The sequence below is a fragment of the Symphalangus syndactylus genome, chromosome 11 (assembly GCF_028878055.3).
Source record: "Symphalangus syndactylus isolate Jambi chromosome 11, NHGRI_mSymSyn1-v2.1_pri, whole genome shotgun sequence".
In the NCBI taxonomy this organism is placed as follows: domain Eukaryota; kingdom Metazoa; phylum Chordata; class Mammalia; order Primates; family Hylobatidae; genus Symphalangus; species Symphalangus syndactylus.
The window spans coordinates 129,062,840-129,090,777 of record NC_072433.2 but is presented as its reverse complement, the minus strand read 5'-3'; the positions used below and the strand labels follow the sequence as shown (position 1 = coordinate 129,090,777).

Sequence of the window (27,938 nt, the reverse complement as noted above, 5' to 3'; positions counted from 1 at the left end):
GGAGCCACTCACCCACCTGATGGTTTGATGCTGCAGGGAGTCGGGGTCTGTGGCATTCACCGTCAGCAGCACGCTGCCCACAGAGATGTTCTCCTGCCTGGTCACCATCATGGGGTCTGGGTAGAAGACTGGGCCCTCATTGACATCCAGGACAGTGATGTGGACAGTGGCTGTGGAGCTGGGGCCGTAGGAGACGTCGGGTACGAGTGGGTCTTCATTTTCCACTTTGATCAGCAGGGTGTGAAAGGCGGAAATCTCATAGTCCAATGGCTGGAAAGCAGACAGAAGGGTCTCAGGATGCACACCAGCCACAAAAGGCAGGTGGTTTCCACCAACTCCCTCTGAAATTCCATGAGCAACAGTGGGCCTTCAGGGATGGAGCTGGGCTTTGGAGGCTAAGCCTGTGTAATTGGCAGAGGGGGCGGGGGCGGCTATCTTTAAGACAAAGAATATGAAACATGAAAATGTGAGATTAGGTACGGATGTTGGGTTTTTTTTATTTTTGTGTTTTTGATTAAGAAATGAATGACAACACATGACTTGAGCCTTAGTGATCTGGGCAGTGAGTGACTTGAACCTTAGTGAGCCTCCCTCTGAGATCTCATTAGGCAACTCCCTGGCAATGGTGATGCCTAAAGCCTCCCTGCCTGGAACCTGTAACTCCATACCCCCGATACCCGTGGGGGCTCTGGTAAACGAGACTCCAGTGCCCAAGCCTCAGTAGCTTTATAGCAAGATAACCCTGCCTCTGTGATCACAGTGGATCAAATGGAACAGGAAAACCAAAGTTTTATTTTTAATGTTTCTCACTCACTTGCCACGAAGTTAAAGGGTCTCTATGTCCCTTCAAGTATAGCCTGGGTGCATGGTTTCTAGTAGAATAAGATGTAGGGAAAAGGATTTAAAGTCTGAGCCACATGGAGTTAAGCCGCTGGGCCCTGCCCATCTGAGGGCATGTGAAAATGTAGTGGAGCATTTTCAATTGACTCCAGGGCTCTACAGCCATTTGCCGGGCGGGGGACAGCAATAGTAGACTCAAGGCCATGCCCAGGACAGTCCCACACGATGGTGGATTGTCCTACCCCAGTGTCAATGGGCAGCCTTGATGAGGACCACTCTAGGTGATTTTGAAAGGAGGCTGATAGTATCCACCTCCCCCAGCCACTGTGTGGACTAAACCAGAGGATGTCAAAGAAACTCCATGTTAAACATTAGTAATACAATGGTGCTGCCAATTGAGTGTCTGTCACTCTCTTTCCCAACCACGAGAGCACATGATGTGGTGGGTGCAGCATTTCCCAGAGTGGGGTTCTGTCAGGGGCGCATGGGGAGACATTTAGGTAAGATGAGGGCATATTGCTTCTATCAAGTTATTTTCCTAATGCTTACTGGAATAAACAGCTAACCCATCAGACCCATGCCGTAATGGGTATTCTTGCAAGGACAAGACTAAATCAGTCAAGAGATTTGATTTACACTCAACTAAAAGTAAGCAACAACAGTTGTAGAGGTTGCAGTGGACATGGGAAAATGAAAGCACAGATGAAGACTGTAGATGCTGGGGAAAGAGCTGGCACCGAGGTGGGAATGGAATCTGGCAGGTTGGGTCAGAGTGTCTTTAGGCAAATAAAGTCACTTTCATAATAATTACAGCTGACAGGTATTCAGTGCTGAGCACTCCACATATGGGAGAGTGTGTGCCCATATACACACATTGGAGATGCTTCCTGGTTGTAACTGGACTTCCTCTCTTCACCTAGAACAACTCCCAGCAGGGTTCGTAATAGGATTTTAAGAGTTAACAGATGCAAAGCTCTTAGTGCTGAGTGGCTGCACAGTGATGTTTCGGTTCAATCCCTGTAACACACCAGTAATTCACCATTCTATCCTTCTTTCTATGGATCCTAATAATGGATCTCTGTCCATCCCAAGTGATGCCAGGATGTGCAACTTCGGTAAAGTAAACTTCAGACCAGGGCCAGGGAGCTGCCATGCTTGGAAAATACAGCTATTCATCTCAGTTAGGATCCTGGAGGGGACAGAGCCTTTGGCTTGCTAGGCCATGACGACGCTGAGGGTGGGCCCTCTGAACAGCAGTGACATGCAGAGCACCCCAGTCTCCCAAGGGCCGTTTCCACCCCACACCAGCAGTAATCACAATCTTGGCCTAGTTTGGTCTGACATCTGATTCCCCACAGCCAGAGACCTACGCACAAGCAGGACGATAGTGGGGTTTCTGGGGAATCCAGCCATCTGCTGACAAGTGAGACAGTCATGATGCTTGGAAATAACCAATTTGTGCTGCTCAGCTCGTTTTCCTTGGCTGGGGACCGCTGGTTGTTTTTTCCCAAGGAGACAATTCCCTCCCTCCCCCCTTCTCTCCTTCTTTTCCGGGGATATCATTATTTGCAGCAAAAGTTCTTGCTCTTATAACTATAAGCTGCCTGGGAGGCTGTAGACAGAGACCATTTCTTTCACCAGTGAATACACAGCACCTAGCACTGTGTCAGGACCATAGTGGGCTCTAAATAAATGTCATTGCATGAATGAATGAATGAATGAATGACTGTAATTCTTGTGCTTTTCTCTAGCACTAGTCTTTTGCAACACAATTATATATTATTTTGATTATGCAAAAATCTAACATTCTTGGATATTTCTACCTTTTAAATTCCCTATTTTTTTATCAAATAGAAAGATGGGTGGCAGTCAAGTCCTGGCCCTGATGCATATAACTCTGGGACCACCAGCAAGTCACTGCCTTCCCTGAAGTCTCAGCTGTCTGTTCAACAAAATCCTAGTACAGAGGATTGTTGTAAAGATCAGGGGACAGGATGAATGTTGAATATTTCCCATGGTGCTAGGCCTAGTGTTGATTATCAATAACAAGAAGCTGTTAAGATAGTGAGGAAGAAGAGTGGGGAAGCAAGACCGGCAAGAGTCATTGCTCTGGCCCCAGTTTTTCTCCTATGTTCCCAGGCTGACACTGCCCTAACGTAATGCTGGCTTAGAGGAACTACGCCATGGAGGATGCCACAGAGGGAGGGGAGAAGCGAGGGAGGAAGTGACACAATGCGAGGCTGGCCTTAGGAAGGGAGCAGGGCCACGCTAATGTTTATTTCCATTTGCCTAAGGTGGGATCTGCTAACTCCAGCTGTACGATGCCCAGGGCCAGACCACCTGGAGCTGGTGACACATGGGTCTCTGTTCCTAATCCCCTCCGAGGGCTGTAATTGGATTAAGAGGCCCTCCATGATCTCACAAAGCACACAGTCTTATTAATGTGCTTGTCTGTTGCTGGGCCTCTGTGTCAGGGATGGGAGGAAATGGAAAATACTTCTGACGGAAGCTACAGAGAGGCAATTCAATTAATGTTTTTTCAAGTGTCAAGAGAGGGTGTAAACCATTGTCCTGGGAAATTTAAAGCCTGGAAAAGCTGACCAACATGGGAAGGATGGAGGACCTGGGTTTGTTGGCTGGAAGAGGAAGGATGCAGAACCGATTGATAGCTATGTTTAGGCCTGTGAAAGGTATGGGGAATCAGGGATGCTTTCTGGATACTACCTTCTTTGAGGACAGAATAGAAAATAAACTTAAAATGCAGGGTTGATTATGTTCAGCTGAAAGAATAACTTTCTGGCGGTTTTAGAATCAGTTTAGAAAGCAACTAAGGGTGTTTCTGATCTGAAGGTTTTAAAGACAAAGCAGACACACATTTGTCAGAGCCACTGGGATTTGGTCCTTTTGAGAGGCAGGAACTTGCTGGAAACCAGCAGCATCCTGAGACTCCAAATAGTTCTTCTGTATGTTGGATTGCTAACTGGTTAGGGCAGACCTGCTCGTGCTTGACTGCCCAACACCAATCACCAGCCCCCCTCTCCCTTATGCTCCGTAAAGGCCCAAAGGCCAGATTTGGACTTTCTCAGCTTTCCTTGAAGTTAAGGAAGAACATATGTTATTGGCCAATGAAACATCAGGGGAAATTGGCCAGGGGACCCTTAGAAAGGATGTTTTCTGCCCCGATAAGAGGAGAGGGTCACATGAGAGCACCTTCTCTCATTTGCCTGGCTGCCTGCTTGCTTCCTGCATTAGGACGCAGCAATGGAAAGACATGATGCCTGGGGCTTTGACAGCCACTTTATGTCCAAGAGGAAAATGTCAAAAGCATCTGAGGCACCCCACTGCCAGCTCTCTGCCACCTGAAACTGTTGGCCAATCCTGGACTGGCCTACCTTCATCTAGTTATAAAAATTCTTAAATTCCCTTCATTAGTTAAGCCACTATTAGTCTAACATTCTGTTACTTGCAGCAGAATGCATTCCTAATGGTTGCACCAATGGCTGGCACAGTGGACAGCCGCAGAGAGCATGGGCTAGCTTGCTTCTAGAAGGTGTTCTGGGGCTCTGCCTCACATGTGCTGACAGATAGATAGAGCTCAAGGCCCTTCCTACTGACCTGGGAGGCAGCCAATGTGAGGTCTGCATCCCAATTCCAAAGCAAAGGAAGTCCACTCACTAGCAAAGGTGAAGTCAGCAAGAGCCTCAGCCTCTGTGGGCACCTCTTCCCCTGGAATTTGCAGGGACGGCAGACAAGCTGATGGAAACCACTTCCCCTAAGGCCATGCCCCTTGACAAGAGGTGTGCCCTGTGAACTACAGAACCACCCAGCACACCTCTCCCTCATATTCTGACACAGCAGGTCTGGGGCAAGCCCAGAAATCTGCATTTTAACTAGCATTGCAGATGATTCTTATATATGCTAGCATTTGAGAGCCATTGCATTGTGGACCAGTGCAGGAATGTAGGGAGAGGAGAATGGCTCCTTCCTGCAAGTCTGGTTTTTCTTTTTTTCTTTTTTTGTTGTTGTTATTTTGAGACAGAGTCTCACTCTGTTGCCAAGGTTGGTTAATAGGGTGGTAGTCACTAGTCCATCGAGATGTCTTAGTTTAAGGGTAACATGTGGGCGATCTTAATGTTACGGCTCTGAAGTAAGAACCAGATGCCAAGTATAGTTTCAGAATAGTCACCCCCAAGTGTTATAGGCCTGGAGTGAGGAGGGTAGTACTCCTGAGTGGGGATGATTTCTGGGAGATTGGTAGATGCAGAGGCCAAAATTTGGTAGGGGATATCCATCTTGGCGAGAGATTTCTTGACTGAGATGTGCTATGTCCGATGAACGAATGTATGTACTACGTGATATTAAGGATTTCTAGTATGGGTCCATATTTGTATGGGTTAGGTTTTATTGTGTACTTGACAACAGTAGATGTGTGATAGTTAATTAAGGGATTGTTAATACATGCTTATGTGTATGCAGACTAGGTCTGTAATGTACTCATATATGAATGTACTGTGTACGAATAAGCCATTATAGTACTGTATATTATTCATGGGGACTAGCAGTAATGCACGAAGTACATAAAAGCACTAATGTATTGGGCAATGGCAAAGTTACTAGGAAACCCTGGCACTGACCCTCTGTGTCCACGGCTGCTGCATTTTCGAAGCTGTAAAAGTCATAGAATGACATAGCCACTGGCTGTCCTCTGTGGCTAGTCCTGACTCCATAAAATCTGTCAGGCAATTTTCCAAACCTGAAGTTTGGAAGATAAAACTTGGGTAAATAGACATCCAAGTTTTGAAGATAAAACTTGGCTAAATAGACATCTCCATCACATATCCTAGAGCTCAGTCCTCCCCAAAATGTGTTTGCTACAGCTCAAGGAAAACAGATATGAGCAGAACAGCATTTGGCAGAGTGCAGTGGCTCATGTCTGTAATCCCAGCACTTTGGGAGGCCGAGGCAGGCAGATCACTTGAAGTCAGGAGTTCAAGACCAGCCTGGTCAACATGGTGAGACCCCGTCTCTACTGAAAATATAAAAGTTAGCTGGGTGTGGTGGCATGCACCTGTAATCCCAGCTACTCAGGAGACTGAGGCAGGAGAATCAGTTGAACCCAGGAGGTGGAGGTTGTAATGAGCCAAGATCACGCCACTGCACTCCAGCCTGGTGACAGAGCAAGACTCTATCTCAAAAAAAAAAAAAAAAAAGAGAGAGAGAGAGAGAATACAGAGAGCTGCCTCACTCTATCTACCATGTGGGGATAGAGAGAGAAGAAGATGGACATCTATCAAAAAGTGGGTCCTCACTAGACACAGAATCTACTGGAAGGTTGATCTTGGACTTTTCAACCTCCAGAACTGTGAGAAATGAATGTCTGTGGTTTATAAGCCACCCAGCCTACAGTACTTCATTATAGCAACTCAATGGATTACAACAACAACCCTAAGAGGGAGGTTACATTAACATTCTCATTTTACAGATGAGGAAACTGGTGCACAGAAAACATGGGTATCTCGGCCAAGGGCACACAGGGAGTGGGCAGCCATGTCCCTGCTCTGCCCACTGGTGCTATCACTATAAATACGATCGATCCCTGATCCTCAGGCAAATGGCTTCATCCACTAGAAAAGAAAACGTGTTCCCATGAAGGTCCTGGTCTCTGGCAGAAACTCTCCCCAGAACTTCCCAGAAAGAGTGAAACTGTGTAGAAATGCCTTCTCCCGGAATACCAGGGCCACCTGTAGCAAGCCTTCTGTGCCACCACCCCCACTAACATTTCTGGATTACCAGCATGAGCTAGAGGTTTTACATTTATAATCACATTTCCTGCTTGTTCTACTTGTTGCCATACAGAGGGTCAGCGTGCGAGTTAGCAAGGCTCACAGAGGGTTTCACACCAATAACCATGTTGTGGGTGTTTTTGAGGAGTAATTGAGCTCTGCTAAGAAAGATTAAGAAGACATGTCATAGCCCACATTTTGAGCACAGATCTGTAAAAACACCTTCACACATCTCATTTTGGCATATCTGTTAATAATTCCTTAGCAAATGTATAAAGAATTTCATTTAAAACTTAAGTATGGGCCAGGCATGGTGGCTCACACTTGTAACCCCAGCACTTTGGGAGGCCAAGGGAGGCAGATCACTTGAGGCCAGAAGTTTGAGACCAGCCTGGGCAACATGGTGAGACCCCATCTCTACTAAAAATACAAAAACTGGCCGGGCATGGTGGCAGGCAGCTGTAATCCCAGCTACTCCTGAGGCTGAGGCATGAGAATCACTTGAACCTAGGCGGCGGAGATTGCAGTGAGCTGAGATCACACTACTGCACCCCAGCCTAGGTGACAGAGCGAGACTGTCTCAAAAAATAAAAACGAAAACAAAAAAAATCCACTTAAGTTTGGTTTTCTTAAAGTTACACGTAAGTTTGGGTATTTTAGAACCTATAAAACAGGTTTGTTTTATGGCTGCTTGTTTACGCTGCTGAGGATACGAGTGCAGCCTTAAGCCATGAGCCTTTCGCTTCGTTAATTCCCAGAAGGAGGAGACTGGGGGAATTTATCTGCGGCCTTTTAAACTCAGTGATTCTATGAGCCCCCTGATGGGACCCTCTGTGCTCACATGAGGAGAAAGAGGCAGTTGGAATCACCCTTACTTTGACAACAGAAAGCATTCCTTCGTTGGTTTTGGGGTTGGTGTGGATTTCAAAGCTCTGCCCGGGGTTTCCGTTGATGATGGTGTAGGCAGCCCTCCATGCGCCTGTGGTGGGGTCATCCTTATCTTCAACTGTCAAATTGACAATAACTCCCACAGCTCCTTCCTCAACTGTGGCTTGAAACTGCAAACAAAGCAGATTGTAATGGTCACTATTTTGAAAACACATAGTTATTTACTACATGCTTTGCACTGGGTATGTTACACACATCATCTCACTTAAAAATAAATAATAACATAAGAGGATTATGATTGGAAGATACTATGCTCCTCTTCTCAGCTTTCCTTGAACTTAGGTGAGCCTACGAGACTAACTTCTTTCCTGCAGAATGTGGGCAGGAATGATAATGACCAGGGCTGTGCTGTGCTGCTCTGTGGTGGGAGGGTGAAAAGAAAAGCTGTGCCTCCTCTCTGTGCTTTTTCACCCTCTGCCTACCTGCAGAGGACCACAAAACCCCAGGGGAGCAGGGAGCTACAAGGAAGGAGGAGCTGGTGTCCCTGAGTCACCACATGGAGGGGAGCAACTTGGTGGCCAAGAACACCTGTCCTGAACTATCATTGAATGAGAAACAAATTTTCATTCAGTTCAAGCCATTTTTGTTTGAACTTGTTCTCGCAGCCTTGCCTCCCCAAAATAACAACATAATCAGATGAGTAAAGCACTAAGACTTGTAAGTGAAGACACTGGGATTTGACCCCAGATCCTCTGCTAGATCCTGCTATTTTCCCTAATGAAGAAAACCAATCCCATCCTTCCCACTCCACATCCACTCTTAATATGACCTTAGAAACCATTTTCTAAGAAATCATCTACATCAATTGTTTGGAGCCTTGTTGTACCTGTGTTTCTATTGTAATACATCTCAAATACTTGTTGCAAGTAAGTGTGATGAAAATAAATCAATAAATGAAAAATCAACTTTCTCATAGATAGAGAATTTCATGAGCTATCATTAGCACATTCCTTTGAGCTGAAAGCATAAAGTATTGTTTTGGTGCTTACCTCTGACATGCTGCAGGTGAATAGTAATCCATTTGCAAATATTTTATAAACAAGTAACACCAATAAGCTGACAACAAGAAGAAATATCTTGGAATTTCAATTAGTAGGAAAGTGAATCTAGAGAGAGTAAGATGATGTCAAAAAGCTCTTGTGTTCAAAGAAAAGTAATTTGAGAAATGAGGTTTCAAAAGCAGTGGCTGATTAATTGACTTGCAAATCATTAATCATAAATCTTAGTCCTGAGGCCTCTCAGGGGACACGGCGGGGACTGGAACTAATTTGTTTATTGCACCTCGGCAAACCTGGGTGATTTGTCTTCCATAAAAAGAGAGCTGGAAAATTCTTAGAACATGCATGGAGGCTAGAAAATAGTGAGAATGAGGAGGGATACTGAGGCTGCTGTCACACAGAAACAACTCCAGGGTGCAATTATTTTGATCGGATTCGTATGATTCTTGTTTAATGTCTACCTATCTTCTATCTTCTCACAAAAATCATAGAATTCTTGAGCAAGAAAACTATGCTAACGGTTCTCAGCCCTGTCTGCACATTAGAATCTCCCAGAGGCTTTGAAAAAAACTTCCTGAGTCCTATTCCAATTCACGATTCCCCAGCGTTAAAGCGCATGAAAACCTCTTATGGTTATTATGGTTGGAGGGGTTGATGAAAGAGAAAGTGCCTGGGGTCCTTTAGCCAGGTTGGAGCACATGGGAGATCAGTCCATCTCCGGTCTTCTGGGACACACAGTCAAGTGGCAGGATCAGGCATCAGTCAGGGAATCAATTCAGATTCAGACTCCCCAGATCAATTCAGATTCCCCAGGCTCTGGGGTAAAGTCTAGGACTCAGTATTTTCTTCACCTGCCTGGATAATTCTAATATGTAGTCGGGGCAAGAAGCGGGATGGAGTCCCAGTCTAAGGATGGCAGGCAGGTGTCAATGACAGGACCTACCCTTGTGAATGTGTGAAGCTGCCTAAGCCTGGTGTGGACAGGCCTGCAGTACATCTGGGCTCAGCAGGAAAGAGTGCTGTGATCAATTAATGCTATCTGCCATGTAGTCAGGAGGGGGCTTGGTGACACATGTGTGATCTAATCCCTTCATATTACAGATGAAGATGATTGCACAGAGAAGGAAGGAAGGAAGAAGGAAGAGTGCTGCCCAAAGTCATTTAGTGACCCAAAGATCAGACCTAAGTGTCCTGGTTTCCAGTAAACTTTGCTCGGCCACTCGTGCCCACCTCAGATCCCCAAGGCTTAGGCCAGTCCTTCCTTCACCCGCTTGCTGCAGTCCAGAGCCAGAGGACTGGTTCTCTGTCCCCGCTTATCACAGTGGATGTCAGCTCATAACCTGTCCTTGTGGCTCTTCTGACACCTATACCTTAGGAAACCAGGTATCAATGATGTGGGCATGAAATGGGATAAGGCTGGAGGATGTTGGGAACCACCAGTCAGGTAGAAACGCTGTCATGTCCAGTGCATAAGTGAGAAGTTGCTCTGTCAAAGCAGATGAGTGTCATTGCCAAGATGAAAACACTGTGACAAATCATGACTGGAGGAGGCTGGAGGCTCTATGTGCACCTTTTTCTTCATGGCTTTATCTCCAGTCTCTTCCATGGTGCTAGGTGCACAGAAGAAACTCAGTAGATATTTGTTGAATGAGTGAATGATCTTAAGTATAGGAAGTGGGATCTGGCAGCAGAGGCGAGGGCTGAGGGAATGTGAAGGAACAAAGCCATACAGAAGCAAGACTAAGAGGGACCGACTTGTTGACTGACACCTGATTCTGTCACTTGCCTGAGTGTTCCAGAAGACCAGGGATGGACTGATCTCCCCTGTGCTCCAGCAGAGCTGCTTTGTGACTGGTGGACCCCAGGCACCTTTGCCTTCATCAACCCCTCTTATCATAATAGAGTAATGCGCTTTAAAAAACCTATTTTAGGGGCTGGGCATGGTATTCTTACACTGTAATCCTAGCTCTTTGGGAGGCTGAGATGGGAGGATCACTTGAGCCCAGGAATTCAAGATGAGCCTGGGCAACATAGTGAGATTCCCATCTCTAAAAAAAAAAAAGTAAAAAATTAGCCAGGTGTGGTGGCACATGCCTGTGGTCCCACACACTCAGGAGGCTGAGGTGGGACGATCTCTTGAGTGTAGGAGTTTGAGGCCGCAGTGAGCTATGATTACACCACTGCACTCCAGCCTGGGTGACAGAGCAAGACCCTGTCTCAGAAAAAATTGTTTTTGTGATGTGAAGAAAAGAATTAAAAATTTATTTTACCCTAAAAGTTCTTTTTATTTCTTTCTGATTTTAGGGTCCTAGCACTGTGATAATGGTGCCTAATGGATGAGTCAGCCCTGATCCTTAGTAAACAGCACAGTGCCCAACACATGAGCAGGTCTGAAGATGGGATGGATAGATGGATGGGTAGATGGATAGATGGATGGGTGGATGGATGGGTGGGTGGTGGATGGATGGATGGGTAGGTGGGTGGATGGGTGGATGAATGAATTAATAAAATTAATATTTAGGCCATGTATAAGTGAGACAAACCTGTGCAGCTTCTTCCACGACACCGATAGTTTTATGTCTGCAGCACCTGCAGAAGGGGCTGGTATAGAATACCTTTTTAGTGTGTGAGCAAGTGAATTCAAGTAGAATGGGAAGGTGCTGATGTGCGAGGAATTCTCAGAGATGTGCATTGTGGCCCTCATATGTCCTTGGATGGGTCCACAACGACATTTACCTGCCATCCATCTATCTATTTATCCATCCATCCATCCATCCATCCATCCATCCATCCATCCATCATCCATCTATCTATCCGTCCTTCCATTCATCATCCATCCATCCTTCCATCCATCCATCCATCCATCCATCCATCCATCCATCCATCCATGCATCCAGGGATACACCACTAAACAAAAACACACATGATATATTTCCTCATGGAGATTACAGGCTGAAAGGAGAGACAGATTGGAAAGAAAAGTATAACAACCTCTTAATTGTCAAGAAATAAAATCACAGTCCTTAGGGAGTTTCTGTGTGTGTGTACGTGTGTGTATGTATGTGTGGAGGTGGGTATCTGATCCAGTCTGGTGAGGATCATCAGGGAAAAATTCCCTGAGAACTGAAAGAAGCAGAGGCATTAGAGAGGTGAAGGGGATGAGAACATACCTGGCATCTGAAAGAGGAGGAGCAAAGGCCAGGTGGCAGGAAGATCCAAAGGTGCCTTTGCAGAACAAAGGCAAGCTGTGTGTGGCTGGAATGAAGGGGAGAGCCAGAGAGAACTCTTTGACATCAGACTCCAGAAGTGGTAGAGGCAGCTTATGCAGGGCCCTGTGGGCCATGGAAAGGCATTTGGGATTTACTTTGAAAGCAAAGTGTCACCTAATCAAGGAAATGGGTTATGTTTAAATCTACTCCTGAGAGAATACAGAAAAAAAAATCTTTAAATATGGAAAACATTCAACACAATTATTATAGTCTTTCTTAAGACCATTATCTGATTTCTGCATAAACTATCAAGCAGTTTCTTTGAGCATCCATTTAGAAGCTCATTATTGCTTAATTAAATACTCATTCTATTAATTCTATTCAATGTTTTAACCCCATTATATAATTCAAGAAAGGAAAATTAAATAGATTAAAATGAAATGGTACTATTTTACATTTCTATAGCAATGCTCACTTTGTGATTTAAAAACAATAGACAGACATTAATTCACCACACTAGAGCAGGAGGAATTATGATTATACTATTACTACCTTTAATTGGAAAAAATAGATTAAGTTACTTTTCTGTTAAACTGTATGGCAAACAAATACCAGATATAAAATGTATTTTTACACAATCACTGTGGCTTGTTGGGACTATGTACTGGGCTTATGATCTCTTCCCTCCAAATTCGGAACTGAGCATTTTCTTTTCTTTGAGTTACATCATAGACATTCAAGATGAGGCTGCCTGGATGAGCCACAAAGGCCATCACTGGTGGGAAGAGGGACTTGAATTTTATTATGCACAAAGAATGCATGTTCTTCCTCCAAGAGCAGAAAGTTGACTTTAGATTAACATGGAAGATGGAAATAATGATCAGAAGGCTGGAAAGCCACAGATGGGAAAGAAGTGACAGAGGACAATTTTAAAGGACTGGACAGATGCAAACTTGCGTGCTTGACTACTTGCATGTTTGACCTGAATAGTAGACCAAGTTCATGAACCATTAACCCTAAAGTTTCACAGAGAACTAACATGGAACTTGGAAAGCTGGGATGTAGTCATCTGGGCCTTGGCTTAAAAAAATTAAAAGATAGGGTCTCACTAATTTCTATTTGTGATGATAAAAAGGTAGGGGAGAGAACATCAGAAACGGAGCTTGCGAACATTTTTGAGTCTATGTTTACATAAAAGATACAGCTTATTGGAAGCCTCTTCCCAATAGTTTAATGGGTAGAAACTGTGACTGAGAAAAATAACAAAATGCATTTAAGGAGCTTGGCAAATTGCCTGGCATATGTATAACAAGCAGTCAGTATTTGTTAGCAAGGATAATGATGATGGATTTTGCCCTGTATCATATGAAATTCTCACCAAGAAATTGGAGGATTTGGTTTAAACCCCTGTGACTCTTTCTGCTCTTACCACAGTCTGCCTTATAATGTAGTTATGTATATATGTATTTTATTTTCCTCAGGTGGTGTGGAAGAAGCTTTTTTTTTCAGTTATGTACGCCTGGCACTCACACACTTTCTCATTCTTGTTATGCTCCAACAATAGACATGAGGCAAATGATGTCAATCCTATCATGTCCACATTTGGAAGGGAAAGCTGCATTAGATATCTGGTTTTCTTCTATGATTAGGATTTATGTCATGGTGGAAAGATACAACAATTCATTTTAATAAATACTTGTTGTGTCTGTTGCATGCTGGAGACGCCACTAGGCACAAAAATACATCAGTAAATGAGAGGGCTAGTATTCCCTCTGGGTGTCCCCTTTCTTTGTAGGCACTGTACATCTACAACATATCCTGATGATTTGTTTTCTACCACTTCTAAAACCATTGCCTTCACTGTCATACATCCAAGGCTGTACCTGTGGCCAATTATGGATGCTTTTATGTTTGGACATGATTTAGTTTCCAGGTAATGGTTATTTCAGTAAATGGTGCTGGATCAATTGGATATCTATCTGGAGAAAACAATGAATCCTGACCCCTACCTCACACCATACACAAAATGTGAAAGGTAAACAGTAAAGTTCTTAGAAGAAAACGTATGAGAACATTTTCATTCAGCCTCCACATCATGTTTGCGTGCACTATATATATATATATATATATATATATATATATATACACATATGTATATATATGCAGACACATATATAATATGAAATATAAAAATAAAAACTATGATTATATAAAATATACATAAGCTATATATTTACATAAAAATTTTAAACAGTATACAGTACAGAGTTCTAAATAAAGGTCATTCAATATCTTAAGAAAGCCCGATGTCTCAGAAGAGATTAATAACAGAACCACTCAAGGGACCTGTGGTTGCTTGACTAAGAACCATGGTCTGTTCATTGGCAAGTCCTCAAGATGGTTGGAACCTACTAAGTCCTTCCCTAGCTACGTCACAGTAGAAAAGGTATAGTCAGGCCCTGAAGTGACTACAGGAGCAAGACGAAAGAATATTCAGGAACCCACCAGATCATCATAGTCCCAGTCATTGGTGAGCATCTTTTTCTTCTCTTTTTTTTGAAGCAGATCTTGCTCTGTTGCCCAGACTGGAATGCAGTGTTATGATCACAGCTCACTGCAGCCTCAGCGTCTTAGGCTCAAGTGATCCTCCTGCCTTAGCTGGGACCACAGGCATAAACCACCATGACTGGCTAATTTAAATTTTTTTTTTTTTTGTAGAGATGGGGTCCTACTAAGTTGCCAGGCTGGTCTCAAACTCTTAGGCTCAAGTGATCTTCCTGCCTTGGCCTCCCAAACTGCTGGCATTACACGCATGAACCACTGTGCCCAGCCTTCTCCTCTCTTTATCTGATTAAAATTCTGTAAATGATTTGTTTTCTTTGAAGATGCAGAGTGGTGTCAGAGACTTGATTTTTAATGCCCATGGGAGGTAGCTCACACAGGAAAGAAAAAAATCAGATGCTAGAGGTGAGAATTCCAGTAACCATGAACAGAAAGAATTTGGCACAGACTTCCCGGCCTCTCAAACAGAGACAGCCTGGGGCATGCCTCTCCCAATGTTGAGCTCCTGGGGAGTCGGAGTCATGTCTCTGATTCCCCAAAATGCTCAATGCCACATCTTTCATAAAGTAAGAGCACTGTAAGTAGACACTAACTTTTGGGATTATTTTGTCTCAAGAATAAAAACCCAAGGTAGAAAGATAACAACGTACATGTGTTTGAGAGTCTCCCAATGAGAATAGTAACCAGTTCTTTTTTTTTAATTTTATTATTATTATACTTTAAGTTTTAGGGTACATGTGCACAATGTGCAGGTTTTTTATATATGTATACATGTGCCATGTTACTGCAGCAGTAACCAGTTCTTTTCTATTTCTCCTAAGAAAAAGGAAAGTGGACTCAATTGTAGTTCAAATGACAGAGATGATAGAATTTCTAAATGGCAAATTAGAGTATTTCTTTCCTGAAAATCTTAGCGGTGTTGAGTAGATATAGCTCAGCGTGCCTGCATAATCCATAAAACATTTGAGAGAACTAAACCTTCCCCCAGTCGCTGCTGAAAAGAGTGGTACTAGTCATTTTGTATCATGTGATCCTAGCTTCCTTGGCCCCAGCTTATTGGACCCAGAGCTGATCACCTCACTCCGGGGTAACCACTCCATCGGTTGATTCATGGAAAACGGGATTATTACTTTTATAAATTTGAACTAAGAGAAATATAGGTTTCTCAGCATTTGTGCAAGGGGTGGCCATTTTTTGTCATTTGGATATGGATAAATTATCAGAGAAATCCAATATGCATGGAGAAGCAAAAGAATGGAGAAATTGAGAGAAAAATTTACAAAAGAGATTTTCTTCTGGGACTCAAAGACAAAGGACAGACAGGAAGTGCTCTCAGTCGCTGACTTGTTTCCCAGTCCTGCTCTCAATCCTATGATGTTCCCTGTGTTCTTGTCTGTTGGAACCTCTGTTCCCATCAACAACCTCATTTTCACTCCAGTTGCCTTGAGCAGGTTTCTCTTCCTTGCAATAATGGCGCCTGGGGAAAACAACTCTGCAGATGTCTGCTGATCTCATCAGGTGAGTGGTCCCTTTGATGGTGCTTTGGGTTTCCTAGATGTTTTCTCAAGTATTTTTTCTTTTTCACATCTTGTTGTGAAAAATATTAAACATGTATAAAAGCAGGTACAATAGGATAATAACCCCTACGTGCCTGTCTTCAGGCTTTAGAGATCCTCACCTCCCCACTCCTGGTGCTTCACCTCCACAGCCACCCCACCCCGATTCTGCACTGTTTGGAGCAAATCCCAGATGTGCCATTGCATCTGCAAAGATTTCAGTCTAAAACACAGAGATTCTTTTTAATAAAACATAATCAAAGTCCTTTCTTGGTCCAACTAACACTAATTTCTTCTACGGACAATTTTGTGTTTCTCTTTTGTGCCAGATGCTTTGCTAAAAGTATCTGCGTGTTATCTCCATCATGCGAAGAGAGAGTACCTACTAGCTGTGGTAACGGACAGTGACAGGTCTATTAAACACCCAGAGTCTTCCCAGTTAAATGTCTGAAGTCACCCACTGTTAACAAACAGGTGAGAAAATGCAAAACTCGAATGTGGAAATAGTTCAAAAATAATAAGGAATAGCATCTCAACAAGAAAGAAATGTTCTGAGTGAAGAGTCCTCTCCAAAACTCATTGGCATCCCAGGTAGTGTGGTTCTTGATCCTGGACTGATACTAATGTCCCCCTCACTGACGTCCTGCCCCCATGTGACCCACCCACCCAGGGTGATCCTGGGTTGAAAGGAAAATGATGTTCTTAGACAGCAGCTATCTGTGCGTCCCATTCCACTGAGTGAGAAAATGAACCATCCCTCAACCTCCTGGCTCTACAGGTGCCGGGGAACGAACCAAAGGGCAAGAAAGGGAAACATTCACTGCAAGCCCTGGCAGGAATTGCTCCCTCTTCCCCTCAGGGCACACTTCTTTGATTCATTTCCTTTGAGATGTTTCCATGTGTTGGCTGCAGATACACAGGAGGTGCTGAGTCCATGGCTTTTGAAGAAGATGCCCACCTGGGACAGTCGACCTTCCAATGACTGTATTCTTCCTCTACATGACCCTGTCTACACCAAATACAGAACTGCACATTTGCAAAACTAAAAATGAAATGCGTTTTCACGGAGAAGAGGCTTGCATAATGAAGCAGGTCTTTGCCCCACAAAACAAAATGAAAAGACATGGCCACTGAAGACTGACAGGAAAATGATGCAGTGGAACGGTGGTTCTTAAACTGTGTTCCTGAGAACCAAGATTTTATTTTATTTCATTTTTTTTTGAGACATGGTCTTGCTCTGTCACCCAGGCTGGAGTGCAGTGGTGTGACTGTGGCTCATTGCAGCCTTGAGATCCTAAGCGCAAGTGATCCTTGTGCCTCAGCCTCCCTAGTAGCTGGGTGTGTGTGTGCCATCACGCCCAGCTAATTTTTACATTTTGTGTAGAGATGGGGTTTCACTATACTGCCCAGGCTGGCCTCGAATGCCTGGGCTCAAGTGATCCTCCCGTCTTGGCCCCACAAAGTGCTGCAACTATAGGTGTGAGCCACTGAGTCCAGCAAGAATGTTTGAGATGGTGCAGGAGTCCTACCAAGGCATCAAACATTTTCCTTCCAATAAGAAGAATTTAAACTGCCTGAGGAATCTGTTAATTATGTTTTATCTGTTTTGTATATTAGAATTCTTGCCTAGGATTTTGTTTGAAAAAAAAAAAAGTTTTGCTGCTAAAGAGAGTTTGAAAATCATTGCCTTAGGGGAATGATGAAATAAATATTACATTAGATGGTGACAGAAAAATAAAAACCAAACAGCAAATATGCCCACATTATTTTCTTTCTGAATTTCAGGCTTGGATACTTTATTTCATTGGATGTCAGTAGCTCTCCTTCACTTGGGTTTCTCTCTTTAAAAATGAAAGAAAATGCAAAACACATTTGTTCATCTGACAAGATAATTGAAAATAGTTTAATTCTGAGAAGCAGAGAGATTTTTTGTAGAGATACTCATCTGACCACAAACATGTGAATCTGGATGAAAAATGGCTTTTCAAGAGACAATAACATAGTCTGCTTTCTGAAGACACTGGAGTTGGCTTATGCAATTCTGCAGATTTAAAGGAGTAGGGAATTCAATGAAGTGGGGCAAATCCTATTGGCCTCTAACTCAGTGGTTCCCTACTCTCTGTCAGATCAGTGGTGGCATTAGATTCTCATAGGAGCACAAACCCTATCGTGAACTGCACACATGAGGGATCTAGGTTGCGCATTCCTCGTGAGAATCTAGTACTTGATGATCTATCATTGTCTACTATCACCCCCAGATGGAACGGTCTAGTTGCAGGAAAACAAGTTCAGGGATCCCACTGGTTCTACATTATGGTAGTTGTATAATTATTTCATTGTATATTACAATGTAATAATAATGTAAATGAAATGCACAATAAATGTAATGTGCTTGAATCCTCCCAAGACCATCCCTGCAACCCTGGTCTGTGGAAAAACTGTCTTCCACAAAACCAGTTCCTGGTGCCAAAAAGCTTGTGGATTGGCTGGGCGTGGTGGCTTCTGCATGTAATCTCAGCACTTTGGCAGGCCAAGGCAGGAGGATCACCTGAGGTCAGGAGTTCGAGGCCAGCCTGACTAATATGATGAAATCCCGTCTCTACAAAAAATACAAATATTAGCCAGGCATGGTGGTGGGTGCCAGTAGTCCCTGCTACTCGGGAGGCTGAGACAGAAGAATCCTTGAACCCAGGAGGTGGAGGATGCAGTGAGCCAAGATCGTGCCACTGCACTCCAGCCTGGGTGACAGAGTGAGACTCTATCTCAAAAAAAAAAGGTTGTGGACTGCTGCTCTAACGGATGGGTACATTTCTGGTAAATTCTGCAAGATCTCTGAGTCCCAGTTCACTTACCTGAGAAAAGGGCATCAGACTAAAGCTGTCATTCTTAATCCTGACTACACATTAAAACACCTAAAAATCTTAAAACAAACCCACTAATGATATGGAGTCCTGCTTTCAGACATCATTCTTGGATGGGGCCCAGCCATTTGTATTTCTGAAAACACCCTCCTGTGATTCTAATGAATAGCCAAGGGCTGAGAACAACAGCTTGAGGTAACCGCTGAGGTCCCTTTTAGTTCTAAGCTCAAATGATAAAAGAGACTTGGTGGCGCATTCTAACTTGTGTTGGGAACTTGCTGGTGAGGACATGGGACCTTGGTGGTGAGGACATGGGACCTTGGTGGTGAGGACATGGGACCTTGCTGGTGAGGACATGTGGCTGACAGTGCTGAAGGATGCCACTGGTGGGGAATGTTGCGAATTCTTGCTGTTCTGTGGGCAAGGAGTTCACAGACATTGCTAAGCAAGTGAATGCAGTACCTTTGCCAAGGAAATCACAGTCTCCTGGAGGTCATCTCTTCCACTGACTGATTTCTGCAGACACATCCCTCATTCATCAGTTTGTTCTCCATATCCCCAGCCCACAGCCTCTCCATCAAAGAAGAGGTCTGCTGCAGAGGAAGGTGGGCTGTTCAGTGGAGTAGAAACTGATTGTCAAGGAACAGTTTGGAGCTACTGGTTGGCTGTCATCCTGAGCATAGATGAACTTTATGTCTAAAGTGCTGCTTTGGGGGTCAAAGAGGAACTAGTAATTCAGTGGGATTCTGCCTACTCATGAACCTAGAAGCTATCCCAAGGGGATCAGAGTAGAGATCCCTGAAAAGCAGCAGCCTGTCTTCTTGACGGTCTATGGGGGACACCTTATTTGACTTCATAATGTCACTCACTGTCCCAGAGACAGGTGGCCAGGACACTTGGCTCAGGAACAACGCAGCAATGGAGTGGCAGTACAGATAAATGAACCTGTATTGAGGGATTAACACACTTTACATCACTCATATGGCTGTTTCTTTATCATGAGCTGGATCCACAGTCTGTTAGTTTCTCAAAGGAAGAGCCTACATCTTTCATTTTGCCATTACATATGCAGAGCTGAGATCTTTTCAGTTCATGTGACTTCAGTCTTTCCTAAGAATATGGAAGAATAAAGCCAAATTGAGTGCCCTGAGTTTACTGTACCTGAAGTGCAAGTTTTATTCTCCATAAACATTGGCATCAGCCTGTCCTTTAATCACCTTTCCTGGAGCCCAAGAGCTGGCATTCCCAGAATGTACCACATCTGAAATTCATAAGCCACCAGTAGTGTCGATCCCTAAAGATTGACTTGGAGAGATGAAATGCCTCCTAAAATCAATTAATTCCTTACACCATGCAGTCTTATTCCTATTACAGGCAAAGGATAACTGGGAATGGTTTGTGTTTGTGCCCTAAAATTGGCTCTGATATTGCCAAAACTGTAGGGGAGAGTGGCAAAGACCAAGATTCTCTGTGCAGTCATTCAAAGACGTCCACTTTCCCACAGGAAATGGCTCAGGAGCCTTGATCAAGATGCCACTAAATCACCTTTGCCATTCAAGGGTAACAGTGCCTGGATCTGGTTGACTTTTTCTCAACATGGCTCAGGGGTTCTAGTCCCAGCTTGAGCAATGGTAGCTCTTCATCATTCACCACCTAGATGAGAACTTCCATGCACTGCCTCTCTACTGAGGAATCACACACTCACACACCCAACCCTGGCCTCTGCCCTGTATCCAGGATTGCAAGTGCCAAGTCACAGCCAGCGTCTGCCTCTGGGTGTCTAACGGGCACCTCGAAATTAACATGATCGAAACAGAGGCCTTTCCACCTCCTGACTCCACCGAAACGAATCTCATCTTTCCCCCTTCTCCCTTTGCTTCGCAAAGAGCACCACCATTTATTCATTTGTGAAGCCTGAAAACCCAGGAGTCATCTTTTGATTCCTCTCTTTTCTCATTTCTAACATCCACTTCATCAGCAACAACTCTTAAAAACTATATGATTCCATTTCTACGAAATATCTGTGCAGGCACATTCAGAGAGACAGAAAACAGACTTATGGTTGCCAGGGGCTGGGTGTGAGGGGTGGGAATGGAGAATGACCACTTAATGGATGTGAAGTTTCCCCTTGGGTGATGAAAAAGTTCTAGCCTTAGATAGTGGTGATGGTTGCATGCATGCAGAATATGTCTGAATAGGCCTATTTCTCTGCGTCCCACCCCTACCAACCTTGGTGCAGCCACCAGAAGCTCTGCTCAGGTAATTTCATTATCTCCTACAGGGGTGTTTGACTCTTCCTCTGTTTTCCCCCCTGCCACTTTCTCTCTACAACCTGTCCTCTGCATAGTAGCAGCCAGAGTCATCTTGTTACAAATTTAAATGTGATTCATTGATTCCATGAAGCCATTGAACACCTGCCACATGCCAGGCTCGATTCTGGGTGTTTGGGAGTCTTCATTGAACAACGAAGACACACATTCCTGCCCTCACGGAGCTGACATTCCTCTGTCTTCGCAGCCCTGCAAGAACTTCTACTTTACAAAATCCAGAGTCTTTTCCGTAGGTTCCCAGGCCTTCTGGGATCTGCCTAGCTCTGCCTTCTCTCCCTCATTCACATGGGTTCTGCCACGGGTTTGTATGCAGTTGCTCAAGCTGCAGGACTCTGCCTGTGTCGTTCTCTCTGACAGACTCTTGTCTTCATGTACTGGCACCATCTTGCCATTCGGGCCTCTGCTCAGTGCTCCACCTCAGAGGGTCTGGGTTTGTCACTCATCAGCTGGGTTCTCTGAAGCAACTTCACCTCTGTCAGCTTCAGTACTTCCTTATCTGTAAAATGGGGATATGGTCATTGCTAACTTCACAGGTGATTCTGATGAATAAATGAACGAGTGCAGATCAAACTCTTAGTGTGGTGTCTGACACATCCTAAGAAGTGGGTACCTGTCAGCTATCCAAAGGCCAGGCTGGAAGGATCAGACAGACGCAAAGGATGCCAAAGGGAATCAAGGTGGGAGATTTGCCAACAAGATTTGCCAGGTTTCTCATCACTCAATGTGTTCAACAACATGAATCGGTCCTACAAAATTCTAAATTGGACAGGATCTCAAGTCGTGCCTTGTATGCCTCTGTCCTTGCCTCCAAAACTGGAAAGCATGCTGCCTACTGCTGGGTCCAAGGTCACAGGCTGTGCATCCCATGTGCCAGGAAGCAGGTTGGTTGATGCGGCGTTACCCACTGGTGGACTGAGAACATGTGCCCCAGGGAGCAGCCCGCCTGGAGGAGTAGTACCTGGAGCCACAGTTCTGAGCCACCTGGAGATGCTCTTTCACCTCTCCAGAACCCACAGTCATAGGGTTGGTGGGAAATCATGCAGGGATTAGGTGGCAGCATCCATTAACCTGTAGGTGTAATGCAGAAAAGGGACGAATGATGGGGTGAGTGGATCAAGAGGAAACTATTTGGAGTATATTTGCCTGGAGACGGAAGCACAGGCATGGTAGTTTTGTAGCACTGAAGAGCTGTTTGGAACATCCAGGCATTTTTATATTTTAATTTTCTTTTATTGCTCTCTGATGAAACTCACGAGATTCTTGGGCCTGTTTCCTCATCCTGGGGCTAGCAATCTGCGTTCTGGCAGGATTCTTCATCTGACCTCTTGTGCGTCTTCTCCTCTTGGCCACTGATCCCACCACGTTTCTTGGGTCCTTTCTTGCACATCATCTTGCGCAGGACCTCTACCCATCCTGGTCTCCTGACCTGCCTTACTTGCTTCAGGGTCTTTCTCTGTTAAATTCAGGGGCTGTTCCTAACTATGGGCTACACCCTAATGTTCAGATAAACCCCGCCATGTCAGGGTGCAGGAGAGACCCTTCCCCCAGACATGGTTATAGATGTATCAGGTTGGTGTAAAAGTAATTGCGATTTTTTGCCATTTTTAATTGCAAAAACTGCAATTACTTTCACCAACCTAATAGAAAGAACCGGAACAAATTCAATCATGCTGGCTGGCTACATGTCTCTGGTGGAATGATTCATTCATCCTCTATCCACACTTTTATCCTCCATCCATCATCCCGTAGCCACATGCCCATCCCTGTCTATGTATTAAGTCTCCGATTTGTGCATTCATTACCCCACCCATTTGTTCATTCCCCGTCAGCATGTTAATTCCCCCATCCATGTGTGTGTTCCTAGCCACTCGTTCATTTCACTCTCCAAGGACATATTCCCCTATCCAAGCCTTCAATCCCCTGTCTGTACATTCCACAAATATTTATGGCTGATGACACCATGCTTGAGCGCCGTTCTTGATGCTGGACACAGAAGTGGACAAACCATAGGAGGTCCCTTCTGTCATGAGTGTTGTCCCTATGTGGGAGTGAGATGCTACATAGATACATAAATAATAAAATACCCAGCTTGTTGGATTATTTGAAGAAAAATCAAGCAGGGTAAGAGAATTCCTAAGGGATTTCTTCCTTTCTAAACCTCTTCCCAACAAATTAGTTCTTCATTTACCTCCTGGGTTCTGTTTCCTGTCAACTCTTCAACACCTAAGTATCAGAACTATGCTAGAGTGCTGATGATATTAAAAGCAAGCTACAATTCCTGATTCTAGGAGCTCTATGTATTTTAATTTTCTCAGCTTTTGTGAGTTTTTTTTTTCCCTAGAAAGATTTTCCTCAATCTGGTTTGATTTCTGAGCTATGGAAAAAAAAAAAAAAAAAAAAAAAAAAAAAAACAGCTTGTAATTTTTCAAACCTTAAGAAGAGCTCAAGTTCTTCCTCAAAAGGTGACCCTTTGGGTGGCATCCCCTGTAGTCTTTAGACATGGTGCTATGCAGTTTTTTGTTTGCCAACAGTTTTATTGCGCTGTGATTCACATACCAAAAAATTCATCCATTTAAATTGTACATATGAACGGATTCCAGCACATTCACAGAGTTGTGCAACCACCACCACAATCAATTTTAGAATTTTTTTAACACCTCAAACAGAAACCCCATCCCCAGGAGCAGCCACTCCCCATTGCTCATCCCCTCCCAGCTCCTGGCAACCACTAATTGGCTTTCTGTCCCCGGAGATCTGCCTGTTCTGGACATTTCATAGAAATGGAATTGTGCAATATGTGGCCCTTTGTGTCTGACTTTTTTCACTGAACATCGTGTTTTCACGGTTCATCGACATTGTAGCATGGATCAGTATTTCATTCCTTCGTGTGGCTGAAAGCATTCCACCATGTGGATAGACCATGTTTTGTTTCTCCATTTCTCAGTTGACGGACCTGGAATTGTTTCCACTTAGTGGCTATTGTGAATAATGCTGCTGTGAATGTTCACATACAAGTTTTGGGAGCACTTATGCCTTCATTGTCTTGGGTTTACACCTAGCAGTGGAGCTGCTGGGGTCATATGGTGACTACAGGCTTCAGGCGCTGGGGATTCAAGTCATTTGTTAACACCTATGTAGCCCCTGGGTTGCTCCTTTCAAATACAAGAGATCGTGGACTGTCAGCTTCCCAGAGCCCAGCCTCGAGCTCCCGAGTGAGGAAAGGCAATATTTGAGAATGAGGGCTTGGTTTGTGAATGGCATGAGGGGCCAGTAAAGAGGGGGTACAATGAGAGCCTTGTCTCTTTCAAAACCTTTGGCTAAACCACGAGGACCCTCCTTCTTCCCAATTTCCGTGGGGTGTTGCTGAAGTTAATGGAGAAACTAGACAGACCCCCTGCAGCCCACGGAGAAGCCCACCCCCCACCCCCAGCATGCAACTCACAGCCGTCTCTAACTGGAGAAAGCACATCTCTAATCTCTAGAGCTGTAGGGAGATTGACACACTTGGTTAGGCTCTTGATGCTAACACCGCAGCACAAATAAGGACAAGAGAAACCTTCTGCTTTCATTACAAGGGATTTGTATAAATTCATACATGGAATTGACTTACAGCTTCTAATTTGCATTTAAATCCCAAATGTCTTAGTCAGAAGAAACTGCTCTAAATCCATTCTCTGTGTTTGCACCATTGGTTCCCGTTTCAAATAGACCCCTTGGGCCCTACTGTAATTCCCATGAGCACATCGCATACTCCTTCCAGAGGTGGCTGATGGAGTTTCTGAGTCCCAGAGGGAGAAGAAATGGATGAGAATCCTTCCCTTGGGAATCAGGCTCAATGAGATAAGGAGGATTAATAAGCATTCTCTGTCCCTCCTGGGCTCTGATCACCGGGTGGAGTAACATAATGAAAATCTGCGCGAGGAGAGATGCACTCCAATGGCACTCTGTCACATTAAAAAAGACCTATGGGACAGGTGTGGTGGCTCACGCCTGTAATTCCAGCAGTTTGGGAGGCTGAGGCAGGCAGATCACCTGAGGTCAGGAGTTTGAGACCAGCTGGCCAACATGGTGAAACCTTGTCTCTACTAAAAATACAAAAATTAGCCAGGTATGGTGGTGGGCACCTGTAATCCCAGCTACTTGGGAGGCTGAGGCAGGAGAATTTCTTGAACCTGGGAGGCAGAGGTTGCAGTGAGCCAAGATCATGCCACTGCACTCCAGCCTGGGCGACAGAGCAAGATTCCATCTCAAAGAAAAAAAAAAGGAAAAAAAAAAAAGACCAGTGAGGAAAGTGATTCATGTTTAAAGCCACAGGAAGCTGCATCTTGTTGCCTTTGTGACTGTTGGCAAGTCATTTAACCTCCCTGTGTCTCCACTTTCTCATCTGCAAAATGAGAATAATTAATAATAATACCACCTACCCTTATAGGATTATGATGGATTAAATAATTTATAAAATGCTTACATGAAAGCCCAGCACATAAGCAATAAAATGCACATTGTTTTAACGAAAACGGATAAATAAAATACATAAAGAAACGATGTTTGTTACAGTGAATATCATTTTAAGGAATTTCATGAACAGAGAAATACATGTTGTTCTTTTGGGAACTTTTTGTTACAGTACCCTAGTCTCTCATTACCTAATATTCCTGCCAATAGAAAGTCCCCTTGTTATCTAAACTACTTAGAGCTAGGAGTCACTTATAACCAGAACTGTTCTGATCAACAGTTTTTATTTTATTATTTTTTGAGACAGGGTCTTGCTTTGTTGCCCAGGCTGGAGAAGTATACCGGCGTGAGGATGGCTCACTGTGGCCTTAACTGCCCGGCTCAATGGAGCCTTCTGCCTCAGCCCCCAGAGCAGCTGGGACTGCAGGCATGTGACACCACACTATATATATATTTAAATTTTTAAAACATATTATATATATTTAAATTTTTAAAACATATTATATATATTTAAATTTTTAAAACATATTATATATATTTAAATTTTTAAAAGATATTATATATATTTAAATTTTTAAAAGATATTATATATATTTAAATTTTTAAAACATATTATATATATTCACATTTTTAAAACATATATATTTAAATTTTTAAAATATATATTTAAATTTTAAAAATATATTATATATGTAAATTTTAAAAATATATTATATATGTAAATTTTAAAAATATATTATATATGTAAATTTTAAAAATATATTATATATTTAAATTTTAAAAATATATTATATATATTTAAAATTTTTATAGAGACAGGGTTTTGCTATGTTGCCCAGGCTGGTCTTGAACTCCTGGCCTCAGGCAATCCTCCAGCCTCAGCCTCCTAAAGTGTTAAGATAACAGGTATTAGCCACCGCATCTACCCTACTTTTTCTTTTCGAATTGTAATCCAGTCATAATCCTAATCTCAGAGTCTTTCAATCTCGCCACTAACGACATTCGGGGCTGGATAATCGTTCACTGGGTGGGGGCTGCCCTGTGCATTGGGAGATGCTGAGCAGCATCCTTAGTTCTTACCTACTAGATGCTGGTAGCGCCACCCAAGCTGTGACAATCAAAAATGTGTCCTGACATTGCAGGGTGTCCCAGCAGCGTGTGTAAAACCCTCCGGGGTTGAGAATCACTAACCCAGCTAAGCTATGTGTGTCAGGTCTCCCTACATGACAGCTGCCTGTGTACGGCAGCCCACAAGCTCCCCTAGGACAAGAGGTATCATTTACTTGGCCCTAGATTCAAACCTCGTAGGAAAACACTGGAAGAGCACAATAACATTTTCTGGGGTAATTGAATCAGATGTTGCCAGAAAAACATTCAAGGGTAAAACCAAAGACTATAATTATTATGAAAATTATTGATGTAGTTTTCATTACTCTACAATTTTTGAATTAGCGCTGATAATCCCTTTTATAAAAGAAGAAAGGTATTTTTTTTCCTGCTTTTTGTTCTTCCTGCCCGCTTTTCAATAAATACATTTTACACCTGTGGGTGCCAAGTGGATGCAGGTGCAACAAATTGACTCTGGTCCTACAGCCAGGGTCAAGTTCCATCAACCTACAAAGGAGCAGGGGCTTGAAAGGAGGCAGCTGTGTCACCCTTGGAGCTGTCTCAATGGGCCTCAGAAAATTAAAACATGGCATTTTCCATTTTGTCCAATTAGAACTGTGTTCAGACTCCAGCTTACTTGGCAATGAAGAAAAAATGGTATGTCGTCCATTTTTCCCTCCCAACTCAAAGTGTGCACTTTGGACCAAGTTAGCTGTGAGCTGGTTAGAAAAGTAGAACCTGGGCCCACCTTTTGAATCAGGTCCTCAGGTGGCTGGGTGCTTCGGCAAACCTGCAAAGTGAGCTCCAGACCCCTGCCTCTCTCAGCAGCAGACCTTGCTGCTTGACCCACAGGGGAAGAGTGCGAGAAAGCAGGTGACCTCCGTGTTCAGCATCCCCAACCTGGAAGCCCACAGGCCCCCTCCCTTTGCCTCTTTCTTGCCTCCTTCCTTCTCCTGGCTGCAGGAGGCTATCTCTCTTGCTGCTCAAAGTGAACTCCAGTCCCTGGCTCCCACCTGCTATGTACTCCTCAGTGCCTTACCCCTTCCTGCCCTCCTTCCCTGCACATCAACTTATCTTTCCTTGCAGGTCCATAAATATGTTCATGACTCTCCAGTTGGAAAACAACCACAACACGCGTAACAAAGAAAAAGCAGTTCTGAGCCCAACCACCCTCTTGTTCCCTTCACAAGAGGGGCCTGTATTTCCTCACCTCCCACTGAGTGATTAAAGTGTATTAAATATATTGAAAGATGCAATGAAGGTAGGGAGCACAAAAATAAGCATTGTAAATT

General features: G+C 43.8%; 1 protein-coding gene across 3 annotated transcripts in view; it reads right to left on the bottom strand.

Moving 5' to 3' along the window:
• Window positions 1–27,938, bottom strand: part of CDH13 (cadherin 13) — a 1,187,225-nt gene that overhangs the window by 116,148 nt on the left and 1,043,139 nt on the right. For all 3 annotated transcript variants that reach the window (XM_055299711.2, XM_055299712.2, XM_063613011.1), the window contains 2 exons: window positions 7,499–7,681; window positions 17–270 (listed from right to left, as the gene is read on the bottom strand). In XM_055299711.2, coding sequence (XP_055155686.1) covers window positions 17–270; window positions 7,499–7,681 — 437 coding nt within the window. The remainder of the gene's footprint in view (window positions 1–16; window positions 271–7,498; window positions 7,682–27,938) is intronic.